Genomic DNA, 23,181 nt, shown 5'->3' on the forward strand with positions numbered 1-23,181 from the left:
AAAGGCATCCAGAGAACTCTCGCGGTCGGAGGGAGTAGATACAAGACGATCTCGGGAGACAAGGGCCGCTAGGAGAATGGTGGTATGCGTCTTTGTTGGTTGGATGCGGAAGCGATGGTACGGCGCTTGTTCTTGGTGGGGGGGGACATGCCCTCCCTCCCTAATGAGTAACCAAACATACACGCACCGATTTCAAACTCACCTACACAGCCTAATATATCTAATTGGCTTAAACCTTTAGACTGTATCCATAATTCCCTAATTTACCTTAGCTTAATCTTTAGTATATTTACTAGCCGAATAAAAATATCCACTCTAAGTTTCTCTTTATTTAAGATCTTTCTAAAAATCGAATTTAAATAGATTTTCTAAAATAAATAAAATACTTTTTAAAATATATTTCTATTAAGAATTATAACTTAAAGATAAATAGATTTTAAAAATAAATATTTATTGCAGAATAAAAGTTAAAAGTAGGTATAGAATATACTAAGTGTTAATGCGATTTAGGCAAGTTTGAAATCGGTGTGTGTATGTTTTGGGTACTCCTCCCTAATTAGACTTGCGGGCGATGAAGACAGTGCGTGAGCGAATCGAGTAATTACGTGAGACAGCCGGTTTTCACACGGAGGGAGGAAGGGTGCCACTCCATCGTCATGGATCCGGCCTGGAGAGAGTGGTGCGTCTTGGTTGCAACCGCCGGTTCAGCTAAGCTTGAATTGAACGGGCGCCATTGGGCCAGGTGCGTCCATCCAGGGCGAGCCGGCTGGCCACGAGGTCGGGTCGTTCCTTTCCTTTGGAGGGCCGAGCTTTACATCTCGGCCATGCATCCTGGCGAGCATCTAAAGATGGCGATGGTACTCCAAGATACGGTGGGTGTGGCAGGTGGGAGCATGAGCATGTGGCCCGGGAGTGGATGCAGATGGTGTGCTGAGTGCATGCCGTATGTAGAGTTGAGCCTCGGCCAAATGACGATGGAGGGGTTTCGACCTTGATTATCCTGTCTTGGAGGTCCTCAGTTGCGTTGCTGTTGTCTCGTAGAGCTAGGTAGTCTACCACGAAAACTAGGCGACCCGCCTCCAGGCCTAGTTAGTTAGCACTGCCGCTCTTGCTCAGGCTTTTCTCACCCTTAATCCGTGATGCTCACCTTCAATCACCTTTATGAACTCTCTTTCCCCTCTTTTTAAGCCTCCAGTACCTCTTCAGCCGGGGCTGATCACATGGCGAGCAGCGGCACGTAACCTCCCCCGACGAGGTGACGATGGCCTCTTTTGCCTCTGACACAAATACCGGAGCAGATCATAAAGAAGGCTAACAACGATGTCAAGCTCCTTGGGCTTTGTTCCCGCCGAAAATTCGGCTACAAATACTGGAGGTAGTCTTGCGCCAGGGTGGTCGCGGCTCCTGCGCGGCTGTCTGCTCAGAATGGAAGGCATTCATTGAGCCGCAGAATTTCTACCGACTAGAACTACAGGTACCATGCCTAGAGCAACTTGGCCATATGGCCACTCGAACTCCGGGTCTTGTTCGTCAAATTCGGCTGAATATTGAGCTACCACGATACTCATGTCGCTCTTGTCAGTGGCCTGAATCAAGGTCGCGTAAGTCGCAGCATAGCTCCATCTTCAGAGCTGCGATACAGAAACTGTTTACTGTCTTAAGTGCTTGGAAACCGACAGGCCACCTCGTATTAGAGCTCAACACCTTCTCACCTAGCGACTCGGAGCACTGGTTCAAAAATTATTGCATTGGACTAGACGCCCAAACCGATGGAGAATCTGAGCAGCAGCAGCAGCAAGAGGCTCCCGCTAGATGGCATGACCCAAAGCACGGCTGTATTGATGGCCGGCAGGTGGAAAGTCCCTCTGCATATGCTATGTCACGTCTCTTCGCCCCGATATGCTTAAGTCTCCCGGAGAGCATCCCGGAGGTCCACGCAGTGACGCGGCTTGTCATACGTCGAGAATGTCGGCGGCAGATTATACCGCCAGTTCTCAGGCTATTGCTGCAGAAACTTCCTCGGCTACAAAGTATGGTCTACGAGCCATGGCGCGCTTGCCGCCGCACCTGGAAGATTGCGTGTGATAGAGGTATGTTGAGGTACCAACTGTTTGATCGACGACCTAATCATTTATTTACAGAGTTTGCATCCGTGATTCAAGACACTCTGACGAGTTCACGTCGAAATGCTCTCGATCTTTGAGGATCCCAATTCTGAGCTTGTGTCGGCAATGCACCGCGATCCGTTGTTCCAGCATATTATCGATGATAACATGACGGCAGGTGCCGAGCTAGTCAGAGCCCTGGTCTTGAGGAGTTGTGACCTCAAACATCTCTCAATCTCCTTCATGGTCGATGCCCGACAATTTTTGGACTCTTTGCAGTCAACTCATTGCTGCTACAAATTACGATCGCTCACACTCACGGCGTCCATCCTCAAAAGAGAATCCCAGAGTAGGCGAATTGCTTCTTTCTTAAGCGACGCGAGCTGGTTTCCGAAAGAGATGAAGCAGCTCGAACGATTGATACTTTGGAACAGTAAGCGAGGAGAGGCGTGTGCGGTCATCTATCAAAGGGACAGATCAAGCCAGCAAGCTACTCTGATGAGGCGCGGAACATGGCATTTTGAGCTGAATTACGAAGTGGTAGAATCCTGGAAGAAAGTCGACCCAGATTTCATCCTCCGAATCGAAAATGAGCAGCTACACGCAGTCATCAAACAAAAGGGTGATTCCATCTACCACTTACGTTTGCCAGGGGAGGTTATCGATCCAATTTCTGCCTGGCAGCTACGACAGGAAGCATTCGTGGGAGAAGAGGTCTGATGAAGGGCCTTCTTGTTGGCTCCTCATCCATTTCTTGTTAAAGAGTCAGGTACAAAAAAAAAAGTAGAGTGTCACTTGAGATGGACATGGCGATAGACAGGACAATTACTATGCAGGAAACCGTCCAAGTCATATTTGTGACGAGAAGCAAAGCGGAGAGACTGACCGAGCTGTCGTGTATGAATGACTCTACCAACCGACGACTGTTTTCGAACACTCTGAATAATACAGTAGGTACCTAGGTACCTACGCACTATTAACGTACAGAGACAACGTCAGTCTTCATGCCCTTCGCACCTACCGAAACCCACTGGGCGCTCTCACCTGCCGATACGAATCGGTCACGGTACCTGCCTCCGCCCTGTCCCACCTGTCCTTTGTCGATCTCCATCCTCTCCACTCCGTTTGTTGGTATTCGTGCTTCTGACCTTTGCTGTTGGTCGATGGTCCCGCAATCCCAGCTCTTTTCTGGTGCAAGGTGGGGTTGCGCCATTGGTCAGTGCGGTGGTGGGTTCTGGAGCGGAGGTGCTGCGGCTGCTGGGTTTTCGACCTTTAGTGGGTGACCTCTGGTTGGCTGCCCGCCCCTAGGGACCCTAAATAACTAGGTACCTAGGACGCTAAGCCTACCACAGCGCCTGACTGCAACCTCTCAGGCCTGTTGTCTGGCGGGCACCAGCGAGTGGCAGTGGGCGGAAGTGGGTGGAGTGGCAGAAAATGTGCCCTCCCGCGACACCGCCAAAAATTTCTGGAGGTGGTCGCAGCCTCACCAACCAACCCGCCTCATATGACATAGCCAAACGGTGACAAGCGCTGGTTCCTCCTACAAACCGTGTCGCTCAAGGTCAAGATGCCTCACTCCGACCTCGATCGCCCGCTGGTCAAGCGCCAAAAAACGACCCTGCCAGCTAATGCTGCGAAGCTCGCCTCCAATTCCTCTAGGATCTTCGCTCCCTTCCGAGTAGGGTTTCTTCCCACCTCCCCTGCCCATTGTGACGTCGTGTCGAGATTCTAACTCAAACCGACTGTAGACTGTTGGCCTCGTCTCCCCTACCGGCGTCCCATTCACCTCGATCCCCCTCGGCAAGACTACCTTTCAGATCTCCACCTCAGTTGGCAGATCGATCCAGACCTACGATCTCCGTCGCGGCCTCAACCTCGTCTTCATCACTCGCCCCCAGACTCCCGCCGACATCACTGCGACGCTCGCTTGGAAGGAAAAGATTTTTGCGGCATGGGGCGGATCGAAAAATGGTGAGTCCCAAGGTATCTGGGTATTCCAGAGAGGCAAGAAGGTCGACGAGCTCCAGCTACCCTCCGACTTGAATGAGCCTATCCGGCAGATCTTGGTCCTGGGGACCTGGACCGTTGCCTGTGCCTTGACCAGACTCGAAGTGTTCAAGACGGCCACCTTCGAACACTACACGACCATCCAGACTATGGCTGCCAGCAACGGCGGGAACCAAATCACTGGTGGTATCGTCTCTATGCCTACCTTCTTGAACAAGGTCTTTGTGGGTCGAAAGGACGGTTGGGTTGAGATTTGGAATATCAGCACCGGGAAACTCATCTATACCATCCTCCCTCCATCCCCCGATTGCGGTTCCGTTACTTGCCTCGAGCCGAGTCCCGCCCTCTCCCACCTCGCGATCGCCTACTCCGAAGGTCCTTTGGTCATCACCAATGTCCTCACCGACAAGCGGGTTTTGCAGATTGAGGCTGGTAGTGACTCAACCCCGGTCAATTCCATCTCCTTCAGGACTGATGGTATGGGCGCCGGCCACGATGGCCGAAAAGACGGTGTTATGGCAACTGCAACAGCTGCCACTGGAGATGTGACCTTTTGGGATCTCAACAAGGGAGGTCGCGTCATGGGTGTCCTGCGTAGTGCTCACAACCCGCCGTCCTATGATGGCCCGGCTGTTCGTGGTGGTGTCAGCAAGGTTGAGTTTCTCCCTGGTCAGCCAGTTATCCTAACCAGTGGCCGTGACAACTCGCTCAAATCTTGGATCTTCGACGAAACTCCGTTCTCCCCCGTTCCCCGAATCCTACACTCTCGAAGCGGGCATGCTGGCCCTGTCAACTGTCTCCAGTTTCTACCTTCTGACTTCGACGGCTCGGATGCCGGCAACAAGTGGCTTCTTAGTGGTGGTCAAGATCGAAGCCTCTGGGGTTGGAGTTTGCGACGGGATGGCCAGAGCACGGAACTCAGTCAAGGCAATATCCGCAAGAAGGCTAAAAAGGTGGGAATTCTGGCTACCAATGCCCTGGCCCATGGGCCGACAACCACTCTGGAAGACCTCAAAGCGCCGGAAATCACCTGCATGGCGACTTCACTGAATCGCGATGGTGGCATCGGTGCCATGCCTGGTAACCAGCCGATATGGCAAAAGTCTCAAAACCAGAAGAGGACTCAGGACGCTGAAGCCAGTGGCATGACGGGCTGGGAAAGCGTCGTGACGGCTCACAAGGACGATGCATACGCCAGAACCTGGTTCTGGGGACGAAAGAGAGCGGGTAGATGGGCTTTCCCCACAGGAGATGGCTCCAATGTCTCTACAGTTGCCATAAGCCCTTGCGGAACTTTTGCCCTCGTGGGCTCTGAAGTTGGCGGCATCGACATGTACAATCTGCAGTCTGGCACACACCGACAGCGATTCCCATCAAAGCTGACGCCGGCTCAAGCACGTCAGCTCAAGATGCAACAATTGCGACAAGCTGATGACGTGGTGCAATTGCAGAATGAAACAGGACGCAAATTCCCTGCCGGTACTGGCAGGCACACCAAAACCATTACTGGCATTGTCGTTGACTCGATGAACAAGACGATAGTATCTTGCTCTCTGGATGGTAAAATCAAGTTTTGGGATTTCTTGACTGGAAACCTCCTCGAGCAAATCGACTGGGCACCTATGACGTTCCCCACAGGGTGTAGGTATCACCCGGCCAGTAATCTGATTGCCTTCTCCTGTGACGATCTGTCGATTCGGGTGGTGGACATGGACACCAAGAGGACAATTCGAGAGTTCTGGGGCCCGCAAGGTGCAATCAACGACTTTTGCTTCTCAAGCGATGGCCGGTGGATCATTGCAGCCTCCAAGGACTGTGTTATCCGGGTTTGGGATCTTCCAACAAGTCACTTGATTGACGCCATCCGGTTGGAGAAGCCATGCAAAGCCCTGGCAATGTCCGTCACTGGCGAGTACCTTGCTGCTACGATTCAGGATGAGCTAGGAGTTACCATTTGGACCAACAAGGCCTTGTTCAAGCATGTACCAACACGGCAGATCTCGGAGAAGGAGATCAGCCAAGTCTCTGCTCCTACTGTCTCAGGCGAAGGGAACCAGGGCATGCTGGAAGGCGCTTTCGAAGATGATCAATCGGAGGCTGACGATACTGTGGTTGCACCCACCATTGAGCAGTTAAGCGCAGACTTGACGACGTTAAGTTTGGTCCCCAAGAGTCGATGGCAAACCCTGCTCCACTTGGACCTCATCAAGGAGCGGAACAAACCCAAGGAAGCCCCCAAGGCCCCTGAGAAGGCCCCCTTCTTCTTGCCCTCGGGCAAGGACAGTGCACTCGCGCAGCAGAAATCGGGAACTGATGAGGAAAACCAGTCCCGTATCACCAAGGTTGAGAAGGCTCGCTTCGAGGAGGTGCTGAGCTCCAAGCTCCGTTCTGGAGTAGCCACTGGTGTTTGTGAGTGTCCCCCATCAAAGACGATTTACTAGCCTGGTCAAACTAACATGTCCCCCAGACGACGAGTTCATTGAACACCTAAAGTCCCTCTCCCCGTCGAGCGCAGACCTCGAGTTGCGATCCTTGTCTATCGGCGATGGCGGCGAAGACTCCAACGAACTCCTCCATTTCATCCGCGCGCTGACCGCCCGCCTTCAGGCCCGCCGCGATTACGAACTCACCCAAGCCTGGATGACTGTTTTCCTTCGCTTGCATTTCGATCTCGTCATGGAGAACGAGTCCCTATTGGCGGCGCTTGGCGACTGGAAGGCGTATCAAGAGAAGGAGTGCACGAGGCTAGACGGGCTGGTTGGTTATTGCAGTGGCGTGGTTAGCTTCTTGAGGAGTCCCCGGACATAGAAGCGTTGAATTCTGATCCCTGGCCCATGACAGGTCCTGTTTTTGTTGAGATCCTTTTTGTCTGGCCTATTTACAAAAGCACATAGAGGACCAATATGAGAAACGCATCTATTCGGTTGACAAATACTATTCCATATTCCCATCTGCCGAAGTTGTCCTATCGGCTTCTACTCGTTGAACTCCGCCCCCAAGACTTGTAAAAGTACAGGTTCCCACAAGACCCTCTCTTGCTAAGCTGCTCCCCAGGTAGATTCCAAGACCCCGCCTCATAGTTTTCATGTCCGTCAAAGTCAGTGACATTGACCCATCTCTTGAAAAGTAGCCGCTGCCGGGAGGCGTCAACCACTGCCAGGAGTGGGCTCAGGTAGGGAGCTGACAGGTCAAGTTTTCTAAACCTCCTCAGCACCCCAGCCGGCCTCATCGGCCTCACGCATGTTGCTCGGGGGTTCGATGGAGGGGACGAACTCCAGGGCGACGTAGGCAATGCCGACGAAGCCGACAGCGGTACCGGCCATCTTGCTGAGGAACATCTTCCCGAGGAGAAGGCAGCCGATGAAGATGTAGACTGGGAAGTGTGAGCACGTGCAAAGAATGTGAGCTCAAGATGTGACCTACAAGCGCCGCGGCCAATGAAGGAGAAGAGGAAAGAGGCGTATCGAGAGAGCTGGGGAGGAATTTGGAACTCTACGCTACGTTAGAAGACGGACCACGACCAGTTTACGCAAGGGAAACCATACCAAGAAGCGCGATGGAAAGACCAAAGACGATCATGTAGCAGCCGACAACGATCGATTGCCTGAAGAATGATTATTAGCCTCCTTCATGTGATGGACCGAGTGCGCTTTGCGATGCGAAACATGGGACAGAGCAGGGCGCGCAAGCCGGATCAGGGCGGAACGAGGGCTCGGAATGGGACGTACAGCGAGAGGGTGAAAATGTGCGTGATACCGCCGAGAGTCGTGATGGCGCCGACGACCAGGTTAACAATGCGACTGCAGAGAAGCGATGGTTAGTTGCGATGACGTCCCGGCGCGGAGAGTGGATGCGGCGAGTGCCGACTCACAAGATGTCCGAGAGCTCCATTGCGGCGATTGCGGAAGGGGATGCGAGGTTGAATATGTGATGATGGATAAAACGACGAGGAAATCGGCGGGCGGATGGGATGCGTTTTGTTGCGCGGTTCCAGGCAGCGGTTTAACGAACCGGAGTCAGATGGGGACGATGTATGCGTAATGCGTGGCCACGAGACGACGTTGAAAGGTCGAGGAGTAGCGAGTTACGTACCTGTAGGGAGCTTGCTGTAAGCTTGCTGCTAGCCTGCGCTAGTGGACGTGCCCCAGCCACACAGGGGCTTGCGCCGCGCCTCACCGCCTGCCGCATCTGGAAAGGCCCAAGCCCCGTAGCTTAACTTACCCGTCAACCGCCGGTTTTGGCCTGCGCCGCTGCGAATGACATGGTGGGCGAAAAAGCGAGGCTGCACAAAACGAATTCGGTCCCCTTCGGATTTAGCGCCAAGCGAGGATTGACATTGACATTCTCTCGAAGAGTCTCATCACGGGCCCGCACTGGTGATGCTTCTTCTCTCGCTTCTCCGTCGCGGCCCGGCTGCGCAAGGCTCCGGCCGCTGTCTGGCACGCCAATGGCGAAGCTTACAGCGGAATAGCGAGTTCCGACGGGCGATGCATAGCCACGCGGAGGTTCAGCTTCAGAATATCCGCAACATCGGTATCATTGCCCACGTGGATGCTGTATGTCTCTACATGCGCATTCTATGAATAATTAAAACTCACAGGTTCTATCAGGGCAAAACTACCACGACGGAGCGCATGTTGTACTATAGTGGTGTCACTCAACGGGTGGGAGGTATGTCAAGTCCAATCTCATCGACAGCGTCATCTTCTACCTCACTACTCTATTGTCTCTTCATCTACATCTCACGCCTAGTGAGCATGAACTCGCTAACTTAATCAGACGTAGATTCTGGCAACACCGTCACTGACTTCCTCGAACTGGAACGGGAACGAGGAATCACCATTCAGTCCGCAGCCATCACCTTCAATTGGCCTCGCCCCCAGAATCTCCCGCCTGGAACTCAGTCGAAAACTATCAATCTGATTGACACGCCCGGCCATCAAGACTTCCGTTTCGAGGTCGATCGATGCCTGCCAATTCTAGATGGCGCTGTATGTATTATTGATTCGGTCAAGGGCGTTGAAGCCCACACGGAACGAGTATGGGCCTCGGCACACGAATTCAAGGTTCCCAGAATAGTGTACTGCAACAAACTTGACCGTGAGGGCGCATCTTTTAAGAAGGCTGTCCTCGAGATTGGGACAAGGCTCAAGGGGTGGCCCCTTGTTTGCCAGATCCCCTGGTGGGAGAAGGAGGACTTTGTCGGCGTCATCGATGTGGTTGATCGAGTGGGATATCGGTGGAAATCGGAGCGCGAAAAGACCCGTTATGACTTCCCTGAGCTCCAAAAGAAGCTTTCCAGCTCGAACCAAGACCTTCTGCCTGAAATTGAGCGAGCGCGACAGGCGTTAATTGAGGGCCTGGCAGATTTCGACGACTCCATTATGGACGAATTCCTCGAGGAAAACCAAAATATCGATGGGTCCCTCATCAAGCAAGCCATCCGAAGAGCCATCCGGACCGGCAACGGTCAAGTCATCCCCGTGTTCGCGGGATCCAGCTTTCGCCACATCGGTGTTGAGCCACTGATGGATGCCGTCAACGACTATTTACCAAGCCCTGAGGAACGTCCCTCGGCGGAGGTGCGAGTCGGCTCGACAAAGCAACGCCTTGATGATTTACTAGCCGGCAATAAGGCGGGCAAGTCTAAGATCGCGTCTATCGCTTCCGTGTTCAAGGTGTTTAATCACCCCAAGGAAGGCGTCATCAGCTATGTGCGAGTCTATCACGGCACAATGTCTAGGAATGCCTCGAGCTTCAACACCAACATGTTGATTAACGAACGGCCGATGGGCATTCTTCAGATTTCTGCATCCAAAACACAGGATATTTCAGAGCTCTCGGTGGGTCAGATTGGAGCGCTGAGGGGTCTCAAGAAGGCTCGAACCGGAGATACCCTCATTACTACTGTGGGTGGCAAGCCTGTTCCTGAGGGATTCCGGCATGTACAGATCCGGCCACCGGAGATCCCCCCGCCAGTTGCATTTCTACAGGTTGAACCATACGGAAACGTCGCTGCCCAGCAGCTCCAAACCGCGCTGGAGAATACTAGCCGTGAAGATCCCAGTCTCAGATGGAGCCGAAACTCCAAGACCGAGCAGTTTACCATCCAAGGAATGGGTAAACTCCATTTAGATGTGTCGCTGTACAGCATGAGACAAAAGTACAAGATTGACGCCGATTTTGGACCCATCGAGGTCGACTACAAGGAGTGTGTCACGATAGCTACTCGACCCCAGCACACCGTGTTCGACCGCCCGATTGCCGGCAAACCTGGAAAGGCGACTTGTACCGTCACGCTAGAGCCTCTCGAGGAACACCACCGCGAGGCGCTGCTTGATTCCAGCATCGAGAGGGACGGCAACGTTTATCATATCTCCGTCCCTCTACCAGGGGACTCGAACTCGTTGCCTTTTGATGTAGAGGATGCCGAGCACCAACTCCTTAACGGAGCCATCGCTGGTTTAGCCAGGGGTCCACGACGAGCTGCACCGATCCATGGATGCCTTGTTACCATCACACTAGACACATCACCGGGCGCATGTGAAACCCCCACTGGAGGACACTTCAGCAGTGTTGCCAGGACAGCAGTGCAGGCTGCTCTCAGGGATGCGTTCGAAAGAGAGCAGATCAGCATCCTCGAGCCCATCATGCTCGCTCACATCACATGCCCAGAGGTCACAGCCGGAACTGTCCAACACGACGTGACCGCGGGAGCTGGTGGCCAGGTCCTGGAGGTCAACGACCGGTCTGCCGAGTCGACTGGCGACGACCATATCGATGTTACCAAAATATACACCCCACCCGATCCATATGATTCGGTGACATCGTTGCGCGGCAAAAAGTCAACGGCTCGGATGGTGGAGATTGTGGCCAAGGTACCGTACAAGGAGATGCTAGACTACGATAACCACCTGCGTAGTAAAACAGCAGGCCGACATTCGATGACGATGTCGTTTGACTCGTTTGCCAAGGTGGTAGGCCACCGAGAGAAGGGGCTATGAGCGCTTAACTTTTGAAGATGTCATGGAATCAGATCAGCAGTGCATCTGCTACGTCTATGTTAAATTAAACTACACATTAGGCAATGTGTCCAGAAGTGTATGATGACGGTTAAAATTGGATTGTTAAGACATCACAATCATGAGAAATGAACATCCAAACTTGGTCAAAAGGCGGGGGCCGTTGTTTTCGACCCCAAACATAACCTCCTCTTTAATGAAACAGAATATGCATATAGCACAAAGAAGGAATCCAAACCCCATCGGGCTAAATGCAGACCTATTTTGGTAGCGCCAGGCTGCTTTGTTAAGGGTGTAACCAATCAAGACACTGATGCAAGCTGACATGCATGCGAAGGAACCATTACAAAGATGAGAGGAGCCGAATCTATAAATATCTAAATACTATGTACATGTTATGTCCAAATGTTGGTATTACACCAAATTCCAAAATTCCAAAAAAGAGCAAGAACCAAAATGCCAAAAACAGAACTATATACACGGAAAAACAAGCCACCCCCAGTCAGTAGGTGCGGGAGGATGTGTTTGTCCAAGGGTAAACTATGGTGTGTGCATATCCCAGCGTCGGGATGCGATGCAAATCAAAGAAGGAAAGAAAGGAGGCAGATCATCAGACCATCTTAGATGGCACGCTTGGGAATGCCGCACTTCTGGAGGCACTCGTCGACGCCCAGGGCAATGCTCTTGGGGATGGCCTGGCGAACGAGGTCAATGTCCGCGCCGGCGATGCTCTGACCAAAGGTGGCGGCAATCACATCGTCGGTAAGAGCGAAAGTCTCATCCTGAACCTGACCAGTGCCGAAGTCCTCAGCAGCGAAGGCAGCAACAAAGGTGGCAGGGTGGCAGTCAGGGTTGAACTGGGTGTGGACGGAGCCCTGGTAGAAGGGAGTCATCATGTTGGGGCCAAGTTCGGTGCGGATAACGCGGCGGGTGCCATCCTCGTTGTTGACACCGTTCTCAGGAACCATCTCGGTGATGAGACGGCCTGAGGTGACGATCTGGAGCTCGGCAGAGCGGGGATGGACGTGGAGGGTGTTCATTCCGCAGGCTGTAAGGAGGAAGCTTGTTAGTCTCTATAGTAGATGGAGGGAGACAAATAATAAGGAATCTCACCATCAACGCGGCCGAAGGCCATGCCAGAGCCGGTGCCAACAAGAGCAGGGAAAGTCTTGCGGTTGGCAGCGACGATTTGGCCGCCCTTTCCGGGGTTTGGCTGCTCGGCATTGAAGTCGAAGACGAACTGGTCATCCTTGAGAAGCGCGAAGCGGTCGACGGCACTGGAGAGGGTGTTAGTTGATGTCTTGAACAAACCAAGAAGGGAGCGTTTGCACGTACGTATCAGCGAGCTGAAGCTGAGCAGTCAAGCTGAGCTCTGGGGGGTAACCGCCTCGCCGGGAAGGAGCAGCAGAGGCGAAAGAGGTGAAGGCCAGGATGGCAGAAATGGTAGCGGCGGAAAACTGCATTGTGAAGATGATTGTGGTGATGAAGTGTGGAAGATGGAGAAGGTTGTGGAGAAGGCTGGGGAGAAAGTTGGAGTGAAGCGTAGACGAAGATGCGGATGTAGATGCAAAAGTATAAAGTGGCTATTGAAGAGTCTGAAGAAGCTAGAGTTGTATGAGTGTGTATGGGTGTGTAGTAGTGGCTGTTGTGATGTGTTGCTGTGTGATGATGATGTTTCGTTTCAATGACGGAACGAGGCCATCTTCTTATACATGATCGTCCCGCCCCCAGCGCAACAGCCGGGATGTCGGCAAGCCAGAGTTCATTCCAATTACAACAAGGCCCCAGTGAGTAAGAATCTGACAGTCCATGTTGTGTGATGCCAAAGATACTCCGCCGACACATGGGCTGGCATCCGGCATGTCAGACTTCCGTGGTCACCATCCCGGCCGGCGGGGCGCTCACGCATTCGCAGGACGTGCTGCGAAGGGGACCCGCATTCAATCAATCAGGCAAAAGTGCAGAAGCATCCTTCTGTAGGAGTTCCTGGTGTCTTTGTGTGTATGTTTGTGTGTATGTTTGTGTGTTAGTTGCCATGGTAGTAGTGGTGTGGCGGCTGTGGCATGGGTGGCCCAGTGTAGGTGACCCTCGCCAACATTGCAGATGCGGGCTGTGCAGCAGTCGCTGGAAGGCTGGTGAGTGGCCGCAGCGCCTATGGGCCGCCTGTGGCTGCAGTTCTTTTTGGAATCTTGAGTGCGCTGCGCCTAAAAATAACGGCGCGCGGGGGTGTTCGGCAAGCGCTAAGCGACGAGCCGTGGGAGCCGTGGAGGCCCAACAATCAATGGCGGCCGACGCCCTAACAACCCACAGCGCCTTTTTTTCTTCTTCTGGGCGACCGTCAGCAAACCGGCAGCCACAGCATCAGCACCAACCAGCGAAGGAGCTGTGCCACGGATGGATTGGAACTGCTAAGCGGGCAGCAGCGCCCCACGGAGGCACGCTGATCCGGGCGGGAAGCGGGCGGGAGCTTCGGTGCAGCGGCCAACGCAGCACTGCACGGCGCCAAACCAGCCCGGGGCGGGCGCGTCTTACCAGCATGCACCCTGTGTTGGACCCTAAATTTACAGCGAGGGCCCGCTATGGCCCGCGATGGCCCAGCGAAGCCATCCATCATCTGCAGCCTCATGCAATGTTTCCCCATTCTTCATCCACGCATGTTTCCCGGCGTTTCGTTTCGATGCCATCCGATGATGATGCTGCTCTGGATTCTATCCGGGACAAGGTCCATGCGTGTGGATGGATCTTGTCTCCGTCAGCGTCAGGATCGAAGCGGTGAAGATGGCGGGACATGATCGTTGTCAGCACTTATTTATTGTAGAGTTACACTGGGCCTCACTCAGCACTCACTACTACTGCCCGTGTGAGAGGCTGGCCAGTCCTCGAGAGGAGGAACGGCATGGAAGTGATCCATCGGCAAACAGAAGGATCCCCTAATTCGCTGTGCTAGTTGTCAAGACACAGCGACTGGACGCCTCCATATTGCAGCGAGTGAGACAATCACCGCCGTTTCAATGCATCGCCAATCAACAAAGAGCACTGTTGATCTCACATAAACGTTAAGGTTAAATTGCATCAGCACCACTCGGCAAAGAATTATCCATCTCACCTCAGAAATCAACATCGTGGGAAGTGTGAAGTTTGAAGTGTGAAATGTGCCCTCGGTTCATCTCCGCAAGCGAGCAAATAGTGACAGGCTGCTTCCAGGCTGCTTCCAGGCTCCAGCCACTGTATTACCCCTCGATTCCGACGTCGATGGACTCGATTCCTTGGGCTTGGCCGTCTCTCCACAGCGTCCCGTGCGCCACTACCGGTCGCGAATCTCACTCCACGTCTTTGTCCAAGACATGGCTTGTTTGTCGTTTATTTCTTTTTTTCTTTGTTTCTTGCTTTCTTTCCAAGTACTTCGTAGTACGCACGTGTTTTTTTTTTTTTTTCTCGCTCGACAATTAGATACGTGGATGGATGGATGCAAATCACTCAACGGCGTGTCCAAGGCGAGCAGGATTCTGCTGACGCGACAGGCCATCACAATCACCCTTTTCAGAAGGTCTAGGGCTCCTAACGCTCTAGCTGCACACGAACCCACCACCCGCACGACACGACAGCTTCAGGACGGGAGCCATTCATCAGTCTTCTGGCATGTAATGACGATGCAACACGTGCCGCCCCAACAATGAATTTCATTTGCAGTCTTGTTTTCCCATTCCTCTTCATCACCTGACGCGCTCGCCTGGTCGACATTCCTGGCCCAGAAGCGTTGTCGAGAGCGGAGCCGAGCACTGGCTACTCGGGACACTTCAGCTTGAACCCACCTCGCACGCGTTGGCGCAGCCACCAACGTCAAAAGTCTGCCCGCTTGCCCAGATTCCGCCCATGGCAATCAAAGCCAAACGAGAAGCCTAATGACCAGCCTAACAAGGCAAGTCCGTTCGTTTAACGTATGAAGTCATCACCGTCCAGGCCATCTCTGCAATCTTCAAGCCGCTAGATGACTGGGGAGGCAGAATGCGGGACGGCAAGGTCGCAACAATCAGAAACCCGTTCACAGACAAGGACTCAGTGAAGTCATCGAGACATGCGGGCGAACATGCGCGTCTAGGATAAGACACTGCTGTGAGAACATTGAGTGGGACAGCGTGTCACGCAAAGAACCGAGCAAGGCTACGTTTCAGGGCCTCGGTCTCCATCGTGTCCATCGTCGCCTTGCCATTGACCATTGCCCACCAACCGGCTCCACGGCTGGCCCATCTGCCAGGCCCCATCGTGACTCGGTAAAGGGGCCGTTTTCCTCTCGCCTCCGCAGTCAGTTGTGGCACTCGGCGAAAGCTGGATGGGATGGTGACTTCGGGTGGCCTCGCCGCTAAGACTTGGCGGGCATCACCTCCCGCATTGGCCCAGGAACAGCTATCCGACAATTCGCCCAGTCTGTCACTCGACCAGGGTCATTTTAAACTCGCTGCCCACCAGCCAATGTGATGCCATAATCTTGTCCCCTCCCCCAGCGTGTGAGGGGCAGACGCACCAGACCCGACTCAGGAAGACTCAGGAACACGCATGCACAGTCAGGCACAGTCAGGCACATTCAGGCACCGGACAGATGCCAACCCCCAGGGTCTACCAGGAACACGATCATATGTGCGGCACAGCAGTGGCAGACCAGACGAGACGAGACGCCTCGCACGTTATCACACAACCGATGGGGGCTTATTCCTTATACTATGGACACCGGCAGGGCATGCATGTTCGGCCGACAATGACTTCCCTATCCGGCTATTGTCCGCACGGTCGCTGTCTCATTGCGGATGGGCAGCCCAGGGAGGCAAGGAGGCCTTGATGAACAATGCCAATGCATTGAACCGTGGACTCATCGACATGGTGAGGTCTAATCTGCGACGAGGATGAACCCCCTGACGCAACGGGGCCCAGCCACGACAGGATTGGCTGCGCACGGCCAGCAGGAGATGAGATGCCTGTCTCATTGGGCAGCGTCTCATTACCCCGGCCCCCGTCGCCGAGAGGCTGCTCCACAATCGAGCCGGGCTTCACGGGGCAGGGCGGGCCAGGACGGACCAGAACCGACGCAGAGCAGGGCAGAACAGGGCAGCGCAGGCCAGAGGGAGCAGGCCAGAGCAGGCCAACGGGAGACCAGGGGCCCGCCAGACGAAACCAAAGAGGGCCACCGGGTAGCTCCCTGGGGCCACCGGCGGGAGGCGAAAGGGCCGTAGCCTCATGGGTCAATCTCCAGCCGCCGCTGGTGGTGTTGCGCGTGGTTCTGGTTTGGTGCTGGTCCCGCGGCGCTGCTCGACCCTCATTTCCTGGGGCCCATCCCATCTGCCCTCGCGCTGTCCGTCTCCTGCTGCCGCTGTCGATCTCATTGTTGACTCGTTTCCCCGACCCCGTCGCTCTTTTTCATCTTGTTTCTCTTGTCTCCGTAAATACTGCTCGTGCTGCTGGTCCACGACTCCCTCGCTTTCGCCTCGTCGGCTTCGCACTCATTCACTTGCTCGACGCGACATCCGCTCATTCACCTCGGACCAGGTCCTCCCCCAGTTCGCGACACGCGTGGAGGAATATCTCTCATTCAGAACAACCGCGCTTGGATCTTTCGCAAGTGCCCCGACGCTCATTTTTCGACGAAAACCCCAATGAAGCTCACGACCCTCCCGACTGCCCTTGCGGCGGTCGTGTTGCTGGCCGTCCCCTCTGTCAACGCCAAGGCTCATCGCCATCACGGCCGCGATCATGACCATTTGCGACCTCTACCCGAATCAGCCTCGTTCTTCGAGCTGCCCATCGTCCAGAAGCGTGGAGGAAAATGCCAGTTCCCTACCGATGACTCCAACATGGTCGCTGTCACCCCCGACGAGAAGAACGCTGGCTGGGCCATGAGCCCTGATCAGGAGTGCACTCCCGGCAGCTACTGCCCTTTCGCCTGCAAGCCCGGCATGGTTATGGCTCAGTGGGAGCCCGATTCCACCTACGTCTATCCCTCATCAATGGTAGGTTGGCTTTTGATCGCCTTGTTCGATGAACCCAACTGACTCGTCTCTCAGAACGGCGGCTTGTACTGTAACGATGACGGTGAGATTGAGAAGCCCTTCGACGACCAGCCCAACTGTGTCGAGGGAACCGGATCCATCCAAGCCGTCAACAAGTGTGGTTCAAAGATGTCCTGGTGCCAGACCGTCCTGCCTGGCAATGAGGCCATGCTGATTCCCACTCTTGTCACTGGCACCGCCACCATCGCCGTTCCCGACCATTCATACTGGTGCTCTACCGCTGCTCAGTAAGTGACTCAAAGTTGAAGCGCGATGATTCAAAGTCGATGAGTCTAACTGTCAATCAGCTTCTACATTAACGGTCCTGGTGTCGGAGAAGAGGGCTGCATCTGGGGCTCCGAGAGCGAACCCATTGGTAACTGGAGCCCATACGTTGCCGGTGCCAACACCGACTCTAGCGGCGAGACCTTTGTCAAGGTCGGCTGGAACCCCATCTGGGAGGATTCGGCCCTGAAGGGCACGCTGCCTGACTTTGGAATCGAGATCAAGTGCCCCGGCGGTGGCTGCAACGGCCTGCCCTGCAAGATTGATCCCTCAGATGGCGAAGGTGCAGTTCAGAGTTCCGAGAGCGCCGTCGGTGCTGGTGGCGCATCCTTCTGTGTCGTCACTGTCTCCAAGGGCAGCACCGCGCAGATTGTCGCCTTCAGTGTCGGTTCCAGCTCAATCTCAAGCACCGACGATTCTAGCGACGATTCTGACGACAAGGAAACCGAATCCGAAACCTCGACTGAGGCCGAGTCCACCACTGAGGCCCCTGAGACTACCTCAGCCGAGCCCACTACTACTAGTGAGGAGCCAACTACCAGCGAGGAGCCCACAACCTCGACTACCGAGGAGCCTACCACTACTTCGACCACAAGCATCAGCTCTGCCACCCCCACTTCGACCGAGGAGGAGACCACGAGCACGACCGAAGCCTCGACCACGCACTTCACCAGGAAGGCCACCAAGACTAAGGCGGAGTATACCACCAAGTCCCACCCCACTGTCAACCCGGGTATCTTCCACGAGAACGGCACCACCACTTCTGAGGCTGATGAGACCATCACCGATAAGCCCTCTGCCACCGCCGACTCCGAGTCTGGTTCCCAGGCTGCCCCCACGACTTCCAAGGAGGGCGAGGCTATCCGCCATCAGGGAAGCGCCGCCGTCGCCAGCTTCGTCGTGGCTTTCATCGCCGCTGCTTGCTTCTTTTAAACGAAGAAACTAGCTGAACAGCATATATTCGCTTCGTTCTCAGTCAGCCTGCTAGTTCTTCACCCTCTTCGCAGCCCCCCCTCAGCCACCGTTCTCGCCGCCCATCCTGGCAGCTGGCATTCTTCTCTTCTCCGGCTCCTATTTTCCAAATCGGTCTTTTATATGAGGCTATATTTTCATCATTCATTTTTTACATATATTACAAAGCCAACCACCCTATCGGCGATAGTGTTTATTACCTTAAACCCCTAATGCATCTATGCTTCGGTCTCCGACTGTAGTAGCAATCAGGACTCACGGATGCCCATTTGGACATGCTCTGATTCATATCGAAGGATCTTTAACCACGAGAATCTCACGGCCCTTGGGCATTATTCTATTTTCTACGCTTCGTTTCATGGTCGATATACCCTTTTACACAGCATTGGAGGTTTCGAATCTTGGAGGAAAAGCGAAATGAGCAGCGATACTTCCAGATTTTGATGGGATTTGTTTTTTTGATGATGCATGTATCGGAATTAGTTGTGTGTCGGAGAAGAGGAGGATGTCGTTGGAACAGACAGATTCGTTGCATGGGATGACCTTCTGGGTCATCTCGGGTCCTTTACGGACCTTTTTTTGCTTTTTATTCTGAGCAGAAAAGAGATGATCAGACATGTTTATTTATGAAATCATGTTCCTACATGGAACCACGGACAAAAGGAATGTGGAAGATCAAGCCAAGTCATTTTGCTTCAGACAGCCGTTGTGCCTCTCTACTCTCGTGATGTTTCCAAGACATGCATGTGATGTGTTATCTCCTGGGTATCATGTATTTATTTTCCGATCTATCCTAAAAGTTACATCACGGATCCCATTGCCGAGTTCCATCCTGATCCCTCCTATTCCTTAACCCAACCAACAACCTCCTCCGGGTCAAAGTCCTCCTCGTACCGCCTTTCGCGGATCGTCTGCCACACATTGGGCCATCCCGCCAACACGGGCCCCTTGGCTTTGGCACCGATGATGGCGAAGCGGCCCTGGCCGTGGGCAACGAACCCATGCATGAAGCCCTGTTGAACGAGTGTCGCCACCATCATCTCGACATCTTCCGTGGTGACCTCTGCGTTGCCCCAGATCATGCCCTCGTTGGGCCGCAGAGCTTTGGGGCCACCGGGGGGAGGCGCCAGCGTGGACATCCCTGGATCTGGAGCGTTGTTGGCGAGTGCTTTCATGAGGAGTGGGTTCACGTGCTGTGGGCGGCCGAGAGCGTTGGGGTTGGAGGGTAGCCAGCCCTCGAGGCGGCGCTGAAGGTAGACGGCGACAGTTTGAAGGTCTGCGAGGTCGAGGGTGGCAGCTTTCCGAGAGGACGCGTCAGTGGGGGGAACATAAGTTAATATGAAGGCCTTGCGACTGAGAGACCGCCACAAAAGTGGACGCAAACGGTGGGTAAGCGTCAACAGTAGGCCCTTCTCAAAAAGCCAGGTCTCATGTGTTGCAAGGTGGTGCTGGAACTGGATGAAGTTTCCAGAGCGGATGGCCTGGCAGAGAGGGATGAAGATGGGTGTGAGGGACAGGGCCTCTGGTCGCTGGAGGAGGGTCTGCGAGGGGAAGCGACCGAGTAGGATGTTGCACGGGATGAGGTAGGTGAGAATGTTTGTGCGGTGGGAGACAAGTTGTTGGGGGGTCTGTAAGTAGGCCTCTTGTAAACAAAGGGCAGCACGAAGGTAGTGGTTGTTGGAGAAGTTGAAGCGGCCGAGGTAGTAGAGGAAAGTGACGCGCTGGGCGGCTGGGTAAAGGGCCAGCGGCGGGGATATGGTAGAGATATTGACGAATATCATCTTTGCGAGATGCGTCCTCCGGCACTATAATCGATTAGTCGGTCTTCATACAGTACAGTCGACGTCGAGCTAATGGGAACCGTACTGCAAAGAGGAGCTTGAGGACGAGGTTGGCAAACATGTAGACGCCAATCTTCTTGCCCTCGGGCTTGCTGTAGCGGCCACTGGAGCGGTCCGTCAGGCAAGTGGTGAAGATCTTCTGGATGATTTCGGCCGACGACTCGGCGATGGTCTTGTCCTCGTCGACGGAGCGGAGGCGGCGCGTCAAGTCTGGCCGCCGGTTGAGCCTCATGGTGAAACGGGCGAGCGTCTCGGAGAGGGACATGCTGGTCTTGAGGAGCATGGCGCCGTACGTTGGATGGGCAAAGGCCGTGGCGCATGAACTGGTTCGGCGTCAGTGAGTCGGTCCCTTTGTAGATTCTATGGTATGGCGTGGGTTGAAGATGGATGTGACGAACGACGTACTTGACAAGGCCACTGAGAAGCTGGTGAGCGCGCAGCAAATCGGCATAATCGATGTCCCGCCAGAACGCGAAGTAGTCCTTCATAAAGGCCACAAACCCGGGCCAAACGGTGGCCTGCCCCTCCGGAACATCGTCATCCTGGGGCAGAGACTTGTCGATGATGTTGTCGAGCCCCTGCTGGCGGAACTGGGAGCGCAACTCAGCCGCGAGGTTGTGGTACTGCTGCGGCGAGCCGGGCTCGACCTGTAGCCAGGAGCGCAGTTCATCGCCGTTCTGAGACCGCACGTATTGGCGGATCTGCGAGAGGAACTGAATGACGAGAGGCATTGTGGGCGGTGGAAAACGCGTGCTGCGTAGCGTTCACTCGGTTGAGGAATGAGCGCGCGGCTGCGCGTGATGATGAGTGACGTTGCGGGTGAGTGTAACAATGAGCGAGCGAGTGAGTGAGTGAAGCGACGAGTGAAGTCGGTCGAAAATTGTCCGAGCTCCACTGGTTGCCGCGGAACAATACAAAGAAGAGCTGTATTATCAGAAACAAGATGTGAAATTCAATTGAACCAATTGTTAATATTCATACATTTAGAAACCAACTCAACAGTATCCCGCTCGTCCTCGCCAATGGTACCCCCATGTTTATTTGTAAACTGGTTGTCTGGACGCTGGGTGTGGCGGAATAGTTCCATGCCATCCCTCGAGAATTAGTTACCCTATAGCTGACTTTCATGTCATTTGGACTCTACCAATGTTAAGCCGAATTGTTTCCCATATTTGTGTTCTTTAAGGTGGTTCATTTCAATAGATTGTGTAATTTTATGAATTGGTATCTTTTGTGATTTGGTCGTTCCCGCAACACCACTTAATCCGTGTCGTTTCACGTAACAATAATCTACACATTTTCAACTTATACCGATTCGATGCGTTGCACCACAAGGGCGGTCGCCGCACCACCGCCGTTGCAAATTGCTGCAACGCCATACTCACCAGGCTTGAGCTGATGCAAAAGGGTCGTCAGGATTCGGGAACCAGAGCTTCCCAGAGCATGTCCCAGTGAGATGGCACCGCCGAGAGGGTTGACGTTGGCACCCTCGAGTCCGAGAATCTTGGAGTTGGCGAGGATCACAGCGGCAAAGGCCTCGTTGAACTCCCAGTGGGCCACCTGGTCCTTGGTAATACCTGCGCGCTCGAGCGCAATAGGCACTGCCTTTGAAGGCGCAACTGGGAAGTCGATGGGGCTCATGGCAGCATCGGCGTAGCCGCAGATCTTGGCAAGGACGCGGGAGCTGGAGCCATACTGCTGCGCAATGGCCTTGTTACCGAGGACGAGGGCGCTGGCACCATCGTTGAGCGTCGAAGAGTTCGCCGCGGTGACGGTACCAGATCCGTCACGGACAAAGGCGGGCTTGAGAGTGGGGATCTTGTCGAACTTGACGTCCAAGAAGCCCTCATCGGTGTCAACGACGACCTCGCCCTTGCGGGTCTTGACAGTTACGGGAGCGATCTCATCGGCGAACGCCTTGTCCGCCCAGGCCTTCTGAGCATTCTTGTAAGACCGTATGGCGTACTCGTCTTGCTGCTCGCGGGTGAGGTTGAACTTCTTGACGGTGTTCTCGGCGCAGTTGCCCATGTGGAACTGATCGTAGACGTCGGTCAAGCCGTCCTTGATGAGGCCGTCCTCCATCTTGACGTGTCCGAAGGCGGGGAGTCCGCTGGCGCGCGGTACGTAGAGGGGAACCTGGGACATGTTCTCCATTCCACCGGCGACTTGGGCTTCTGCCAGACCCAGCTGGATGTTCTGCGCAGCAAGGGCCACCGACTTGAGGCCGGAAGCGCAGACCTTGTTGATGGTGGTGGCCTCGACCGACTCGGGCAGGCCGGCAAAGATGACAGCCTGGCGAGCAGGCGCCTGGCCTACGGAACCCTGGAGGACGTTGCCCATGTAGACGTCGGTGATCTTCTCAATAGGAACATTGGACTTCTCGATGGCAGACTTGATGGCGACGGCACCGAGCTTCGGTGCTGACACTGTCAAGAAGGCGCCATTGAACTACACTACGGTCAACGACATGTCGGAAGCAGGGCCCTCCACGCAACAACGGTATTTACCTTGGCAGTGGGGGTTCTGGCGGCACTCAGAATGTAGGCATCCTGAAGCTCCTTGCGCAGAGCTGGGCTGGTTCCGAAGCGGCGCGTCGAGTTCACATGCACATGGCCGGCGAGCTGTGCCACCCGGCTGGCGGATCTGAGATGAGATGTGACAGGCATTGTGGGAGGAGGTGAGGGAGAAGGAACTTGGCTGCGAGAGGAGAGAAGCCGCAATAGAGAAGACGCAGGTCAGAGCAGAAATACCGTAGATAGTCGAGGTCCAGCCGCTTCCCGCGGAACAATACAATGGCCCTCGGGTATGGCTGGCACTGCGATGGAGGATGGAGTCGGCGGACAAGGCCCTCCGCTCGGTCCACTCGGTCCTCTTCGGCTTACAGCGGGGGTGATTCCGAGAGTGGCGGGCA

The 23,181-nt window shown here is 54.4% G+C and overlaps 9 protein-coding genes across 9 annotated transcripts; 5 read left to right on the plus strand and 4 right to left on the minus strand.

Annotated features, from left to right (window-relative positions):
* Positions 1-614: 614 nt before the first annotated feature.
* Positions 615-2,847, plus strand: BGZ61DRAFT_502581 (uncharacterized protein). The gene is made up of 3 exons (XM_046251739.1): positions 615-885; positions 1,329-2,090; positions 2,176-2,847. The coding sequence occupies exons 1-3, from the start codon at positions 657-659 to the stop codon at positions 2,823-2,825; spliced, it is 1,641 nt and encodes a 546-aa protein (XP_046110628.1). The 5' UTR covers positions 615-656; the 3' UTR covers positions 2,826-2,847.
* An 825-nt stretch (positions 2,848-3,672) lies between these two features.
* BGZ61DRAFT_340454 (Utp21 specific WD40 associated putative domain-containing protein) lies at positions 3,673-6,920 on the plus strand (the record flags this gene model as incomplete). Its single annotated transcript, XM_046239309.1, has 3 exons — positions 3,673-3,783; positions 3,854-6,521; positions 6,580-6,920. The coding sequence occupies 3 exons, from the start codon at positions 3,673-3,675 to the stop codon at positions 6,918-6,920; spliced, it is 3,120 nt and encodes a 1,039-aa protein (XP_046110629.1).
* A 266-nt stretch (positions 6,921-7,186) lies between these two features.
* Positions 7,187-8,207, minus strand: BGZ61DRAFT_86680 (Golgi apparatus membrane protein TVP15). The gene is made up of 5 exons (XM_046257162.1): positions 7,984-8,207; positions 7,841-7,912; positions 7,658-7,716; positions 7,536-7,604; positions 7,187-7,485 (listed from the first exon to the last, which is right to left on the minus strand). The coding sequence occupies exons 1-5, from the start codon at positions 8,001-8,003 to the stop codon at positions 7,310-7,312; spliced, it is 396 nt and encodes a 131-aa protein (XP_046110630.1). The 5' UTR covers positions 8,004-8,207; the 3' UTR covers positions 7,187-7,309.
* A 392-nt stretch (positions 8,208-8,599) lies between these two features.
* On the plus strand, positions 8,600-11,116 carry BGZ61DRAFT_489691 (P-loop containing nucleoside triphosphate hydrolase protein; the record flags this gene model as incomplete). The annotated part of the gene is made up of 3 exons (XM_046250241.1): positions 8,600-8,668; positions 8,723-8,783; positions 8,892-11,116. 3 exons carry the CDS (start codon positions 8,600-8,602, stop codon positions 11,114-11,116), a joined length of 2,355 nt encoding a protein of 784 aa, XP_046110631.1.
* A 638-nt stretch (positions 11,117-11,754) lies between these two features.
* On the minus strand, positions 11,755-12,597 carry BGZ61DRAFT_341676 (RmlC-like cupin domain-containing protein; the record flags this gene model as incomplete). Its single annotated transcript, XM_046239438.1, has 3 exons — positions 11,755-12,182; positions 12,248-12,411; positions 12,470-12,597. The coding sequence occupies 3 exons, from the start codon at positions 12,595-12,597 to the stop codon at positions 11,755-11,757; spliced, it is 720 nt and encodes a 239-aa protein (XP_046110632.1).
* Positions 12,598-12,775: 178 nt separating this feature from the next.
* On the plus strand, positions 12,776-14,256 carry BGZ61DRAFT_86742 (uncharacterized protein). The gene has a single exon (XM_046257163.1). It carries the CDS (start codon positions 12,954-12,956, stop codon positions 13,908-13,910), a length of 957 nt encoding a protein of 318 aa, XP_046110633.1. The 5' UTR covers positions 12,776-12,953; the 3' UTR covers positions 13,911-14,256.
* A 2,178-nt stretch (positions 14,257-16,434) lies between these two features.
* BGZ61DRAFT_86756 (uncharacterized protein) lies at positions 16,435-18,597 on the plus strand. The gene is made up of 3 exons (XM_046257164.1): positions 16,435-17,133; positions 17,188-17,420; positions 17,481-18,597. Exons 1-3 carry the CDS (start codon positions 16,780-16,782, stop codon positions 18,388-18,390), a joined length of 1,497 nt encoding a protein of 498 aa, XP_046110634.1. The 5' UTR covers positions 16,435-16,779; the 3' UTR covers positions 18,391-18,597.
* Positions 18,598-19,076: 479 nt separating this feature from the next.
* BGZ61DRAFT_583730 (uncharacterized protein) lies at positions 19,077-21,094 on the minus strand. The gene is made up of 3 exons (XM_046256332.1): positions 20,676-21,094; positions 20,296-20,593; positions 19,077-20,234 (listed from the first exon to the last, which is right to left on the minus strand). Exons 1-3 carry the CDS (start codon positions 20,999-21,001, stop codon positions 19,272-19,274), a joined length of 1,587 nt encoding a protein of 528 aa, XP_046110635.1. The 5' UTR covers positions 21,002-21,094; the 3' UTR covers positions 19,077-19,271.
* A 481-nt stretch (positions 21,095-21,575) lies between these two features.
* BGZ61DRAFT_489695 (Thiolase, N-terminal domain-containing protein) lies at positions 21,576-22,936 on the minus strand (the record flags this gene model as incomplete). Its single annotated transcript, XM_046250242.1, has 2 exons — positions 21,576-22,718; positions 22,778-22,936. The coding sequence occupies 2 exons, from the start codon at positions 22,934-22,936 to the stop codon at positions 21,576-21,578; spliced, it is 1,302 nt and encodes a 433-aa protein (XP_046110636.1).
* Positions 22,937-23,181: the final 245 nt, after the last annotated feature.

The sequence above is a fragment of the Ilyonectria robusta genome, assembly GCF_021365365.1.
Source record: "Ilyonectria robusta strain PMI_751 chromosome Unknown BGZ61scaffold_2, whole genome shotgun sequence".
In the NCBI taxonomy this organism is placed as follows: Eukaryota; Fungi; Ascomycota; class Sordariomycetes; order Hypocreales; family Nectriaceae; genus Ilyonectria; species Ilyonectria robusta.